Source organism: Tupaia chinensis, unplaced genomic scaffold (genome assembly GCF_000334495.1).
Source record: "Tupaia chinensis unplaced genomic scaffold, TupChi_1.0 Scaffold000159_1, whole genome shotgun sequence".
Lineage (NCBI taxonomy): Eukaryota > Metazoa > Chordata > Mammalia > Scandentia > Tupaiidae > Tupaia > Tupaia belangeri.
This window is the reverse complement of record NW_006159630.1, coordinates 2,285,778-2,290,652: the sequence shown is the minus strand read 5'-3', so window position 1 is coordinate 2,290,652 and position 4,875 is coordinate 2,285,778. Positions and strand designations below refer to the sequence as shown.

General features: G+C 66.2%; 2 protein-coding genes across 4 annotated transcripts in view; one reads left to right on the top strand and one right to left on the bottom strand.

Annotated features, from left to right (window-relative positions):
* SGSH (N-sulfoglucosamine sulfohydrolase) overlaps positions 1–620 on the bottom strand; it is a 10,722-nt gene extending 10,102 nt beyond the window's left edge. The window contains exon 1 of the mRNA XM_006145673.3: positions 445–620. Coding sequence (XP_006145735.1) covers positions 445–532 — 88 coding nt within the window. The 5' untranslated portion in view covers positions 533–620. The remainder of the gene's footprint in view (positions 1–444) is intronic.
* A 1,018-nt stretch (positions 621–1,638) lies between these two features.
* The window catches only part of SLC26A11 (solute carrier family 26 member 11), a 20,112-nt gene continuing 16,875 nt past the window's right edge, over positions 1,639–4,875 (top strand). For 2 of the 3 annotated variants that reach the window (XM_006145672.2, XM_027770745.1), the window contains exons 1-4: positions 1,639–1,883; positions 2,510–2,702; positions 2,987–3,072; positions 3,908–3,987. In XM_006145672.2, coding sequence (XP_006145734.1) covers positions 1,659–1,883; positions 2,510–2,702; positions 2,987–3,072; positions 3,908–3,987 — 584 coding nt within the window. In that variant the 5' untranslated portion in view covers positions 1,639–1,658. The remainder of the gene's footprint in view (positions 1,884–2,509; positions 2,703–2,986; positions 3,073–3,907; positions 3,988–4,875) is intronic. The other variant, XM_027770746.1, reaches the window with a different exon arrangement.

Sequence of the window (4,875 nt, the reverse complement as noted above, 5' to 3'; positions counted from 1 at the left end):
GGGGCTTCCCGGGGGGGTGGGGGGAGGGGCTGGGTGGGCAGCAGGAGCCTCTGCGCCCCGGAAAGGGGGCTGACCCAGAGTGCTCCAGGTGGGAAAAGAGCGAACCACGGGCAGGAGGTGAGGGCCAGGGGGCACCCAGCCTTCTCTGCAGTTGCTGCACCTCCTCTAATACTGCAGGCTCCTGGGTCCTGGAATGCCTGGCCGAGGGTGAGGGTGCAGGGGCAGGGGGCGGGGCAGCAGTGGGAGGGCCTGCAGACCCTGCCGCACTCTCGAAGGAGCCCAGCACGAGCCTCTGGGGCAGCCTGGAGGAGAACCCAGGGGGTGGGCCCTGCCGGCGGCCAGGAGCAGGGTACGCTTGGGCAGCGTTGAGCACTGGTGGGAAGGAGCCAGGAGCCGCTTCCCGAGGCGACAGCAGGGGGCCGGGTCCAGGGCGGCAGCACTCACCGAGGATCAGCAGCACGTTCCGGGGGCGCGCCCGGCAGAGCCCCAGGACCAGCAGCAGCGCGCAGCAGGCGGGTCCAGGGCGGCGCATGGCGGCTCCAGCTGCGCAGGGCTCGGCTGGGACTCCGGGTCCGGCTCCGACTTCGGCTCGGGTCTCGCCCGGGCCCCGCCCCTCGATCACGTGCGCCGTGGGTCCCGCCCGGCGCCAGCGTCGGTGGCCGGCGGAGGGCAGCGAGGCAGGCCCGGGGGCAGAGTGCTGCCTGGACCCGGGATCGCCCAGGCCGGCTCGGGTGCGAGGGTGCGGCGCCTTCTGCGGGGACCCACCGCGTTGCCACCCTGGCCCCGGCCCTGTTCCTGGCGGACAGGCCGCGGACAGTCGGCAGGCACGGGGTTCCCACCCCAGATCCCAGGGTCCGGGACAAGCAGCGACGTGGGGTGGGTGCGGGCAGGAGTGGATTTTGCCCGGAGCAGCGCAGTCGGGGCCGAGCGGACGGAGGGCGCGGCTGGGCCCGCTCTTCGCGCTTCGGCCTCCTGGTCCCTGAATTAGCCCAGGAGCCTCCGACGTTCTTTCAGAGCCATCTGGGACCCTCGACACGGGAAGGCCACAGGTGGGGCAGTACTGCGCGGCCCGGGGTGCGACACACCGCCCGCCCCGCGCCGCAGTGGCCGTAGTGGGCGGAGCCCGCCCTGGTGCGCACTTGAAAAGCCTGGAGCCCCTTAGGCCCCCACACCCGCACCTGCGCACCACCGGCCAGACGAGGCCCTGGGTGCCTGGGGGACCCTGCTTCCCTCTGGACTGCTCCCACTTACATTTCGGGGAGCTGCTGCCCCAGGGACCAGAAATGTTGCGTCTGATTAGGGTTCTCTAAGACGTCCTCTGTCACCTGCCCATGGTCCCAACTACTGCAGGCCAGGGTTGGTCATAGCGGGACTGCCCAAAGACACCCCTGGTCAGACTTTCCCTGTGAGAGTTGTGGAGGGAGGGAGAGAAGACACCCGGGATTGGGGCGAGCAGATCAGGGAGGGCAGGAGAGCCCAGGCCCTCCTGCCTGGGTGTTGGCCCCTCCCAGCCCAGCATGCCCCTGGGGGTGGGGGGGACCCCTCTGGCTCAGCTCCTGGGAGAGGGGAGAGGACAGTGCCTGTCCTGATGTCCTTGTGCCCGCGGGGCCCTGGTCAGTGACTGGGCTCACTGACCCCACACCCCGCCTCTTTCAGGGATGCCCTCTGCAGTGAAGGCTCTGGGCCAGGCCAGGTCCTCGGGCAGCATGGCGCCCGGCTGCTGCTCCCCGGCGGCCGTGCAGAGGCGGCTGCCCATCCTGGCGTGGCTGCCCCACTACTCCGTGCAGTGGCTGAAGATGCCCTTGACCCCCGGCCTCTCGGTGGGGCTGACGGTCATTCCCCAGGCGCTGGCCTATGCCGAGGTGGCTGGACTTCCACCCCAGGTGAGGGTCTGAGCTGCTGGAGCACGCCCCCCCCAGGGAGAGTGGGCAGACATAATATGGGGGCGCTGCAGCCCAGTGGCTCAGGGAGCTGGGCCCCACGTGGCTGACGGCGACTCAGATCCCGGCCCTGCAGCTTGACAGATGTGCTCTGTGAGTGCGGCCCCACGTCCAACGGGACAGGAGAGGGGGCGAGAGGGAGGCGTGGCCACGCCCCACTAGGGGTGCTTTCCCCTCTCAGTCCTCAGTCTCTGCAAGCTCGCGCGCCCTCTGGCAACTGAGAAAAAGGGAAGAAAAACCAGTACCTCGTGTCCATCCCAGACACCTGCCTACTGTTTGGGCAGGGACGCCCGCGCCCGCTGGCCCCTCCGGCACAGAGCTGCTTCTGCACAGCCCGCAGGCCTCTGTGCCCGTCAGTGGTCCCAGCCCCACCCCTCGTGGGCCACTTGTCAGCACCCAAGGCCCCTGTTGGCTGTTGGCAGGAAGATGTCCCCGGGCATGGAACTAGAGGGTGGTGGTGCTCCCTGCCAGTGTGTGCTACTGTGCCTGGAGCGGGAAGTCGCGCCCACAGGCCCGTGCTCAGACGCGCGCCCGGCACCTGGACACTGTTGGCCGTCTCTCCCCTGCAGTATGGCCTCTACTCTGCCTTCATGGGGTGCTTCGTGTACTTCTTCCTGGGCACTTCCCGGGATGTGACCCTCGGCCCCACGGCCATCATGTCGCTCCTGGTCTCCTTCTACACCTTCCGCGAGCCCGCCTACGCTGTGCTGCTGGCCTTCCTGTCGGGCTGCATCCAGCTGGCCATGGGGCTCCTGCGTCTGGGTGCGTCTCAGCCGCCCTCCCGGTGGGAGGGGCTTCCGTGCTCCTCTCCCCGCCGCCTTGGCCTCAGCACCGCCCCCCTGCATTCCAAGGGCCCTGTACATGTGGGGTTGGGGGAGCTCGAGCCCCTACCTTACTCTCTTCTGCCTGGACGCCAGGACACCCAGAGAAGTTCCCAGGGTTCAGCCCCTCGTCTCCCTTTCCTGCTCTCCAAAAGCAACCCAAAGGGTGTGCCACTCGCAGCCCCCGAACCACCTCCCAACACCCACCCTCCTCCTCTGGGACAGGGTTCCTGCTGGACTTCATTTCCTGCCCGGTCATTAAAGGGTTCACCTCTGCTGCCGCAGTCATCATCGGCTTCGGGCAGGTCAAGGTAGGCAGGGTGCCCGCTCAGGCACTGCCCTGGGGCTGCTGACGTGTCCAGGACAGACTCCCCTCCACCCAGTGCCCCTAGTTTCCACCCGATGTCCTCCCACCCAATTCTGGGCTGAGACCTCAGAGCTTGCCCCCTGGGGACCTGGCCTGGATGCCCCTGAGGCTCTGTCCAGTCTCAGGGACACAACTAAAGCAGAGTAGCCCAGGCTGCTTTCTCCGGAGGACCCTGCAAGTCTGGGATCATGGCACCCCCCTACTTGGCTGGAAGTCACCCATACAAAACTTCCCCCTCCCCTGGGCTAGACCCACCAGCCCCGTGGGTTTCCTCCTGCAGGGGGCTTTGCTGGGTGAGCAGGCGGCCCAGTGATGTACACACCTCTAACCCGTAGCAGTGGGGGTCTGTGGCAGGGGCCGGGCCACCGAGTCACAGAGGGCCTCGGGCCAGTGTCAGCGGGGCGAGGGCGGGCAGCCCAGGGGCACTGTTCACTGGCCTGTGGAGGCAGGGCCCTGCCCTGATATCACTCAGCCTGCCTTTTTCAGAAATGGAAGTGACTTAGAAAAACATGTCATTTGTCAAACGCTATGGTTCTGTCCCCTGAGGGTGCCTTTGCTTTCCCATCCCTGGGGCCCTGGGAAAGGGTGGGTGGTCCCCTGAGACTCCAGAGTGTGCTTCCGGCAGGGCCCTGGGGTCCGTGGTTCCTGCCACAGCCAGGCCAGGAGGCCAGGCCCAGGTCTGGGTGTTTGTCCCCATCCAGGCTGGGCGGGGGAGGGGAATGGGGCAGAGGCATGAGGGCTGCTGGGAAGGTGGCCTGATCGGATCTCCGTTTGCACAGAACCTCTTGGGACTGCAGCACATCCCGAGGCAGTTTTTCCTGCAAGTGTATCACACCTTCCTTCGTGTTGGAGAGACCAGGTACCCGGCTGGCTTTTCTCTCGTGTGAGAAAGCTCCTCCTTCCGGACGCCCTCTCTCAGACCCTGTCCCACCCCAGGTGGCATTTACTCTCCTGGGGTCTCGCTGTGCAGATCGGGGACCCTAGAGCAGTTCCAGGGTAAACTGGTTAGAAATGCCAGCCCCAGGCCTGCTCAGACCTCCTGAGTCAGGATCAGCATTTCAGCAGGTCTGGGACCCTCAGCCTCAGAGCCTCGGGGTGGGGGGGCAGGAATGGGAAGGGCTACGTAAGGGAAGACGGGCCGTCTAGCTCGTGTGGACCTAGGGTTCCATCGCTTAGGGAGGAAGAGCACATGGATGGGGGCCTTGCAGGTGCACAGACGGGGCACAGGAGCGCTGAGGTGGGTGGGGCCGGCCCTGCAGGACGAGTCCCCCGTGGTTGAAGTAGAGTCCCTGGTAAGGGGACCTCCACTGCTAGACGAGCTTGGCAGGAGGGCCCGAGGAGTATTTGGGGGGCTCTAGAAGGGGTGCTCCGGGGCAGTCTTCCGGCTCTGATCTGCTGCTGGGTCCCAGGAGCTGAGGCAGCGGCAGCCAGTAGGGGTCAGCCGCTGGGGCAGAGCAGGGACTGACCGGAAGGGCCTGGTCCAGGCCGTGCTGTTCCTGGTAACAGAAAGCCAGAAGCTGGTGCTTTGTAAGAACAGAGGTGACCCAGCCCCGAGGCCTGCGGCTCCCAACTGCATCGCGTGGCGGAGGGCAGAGTGCAGGCCTCTGAGTCTGTCTCCTCTCTCTTCCCCTCTCCTTGTAAACCCACCAGGAGTCAGTCACGAGGACCTTAATCCCCGACGACCTTAACCCCCATCCCCTCCCAGAGGCCCCACTTTTTTTTTTTTTTTTTAAGACTGTTTTTTCCA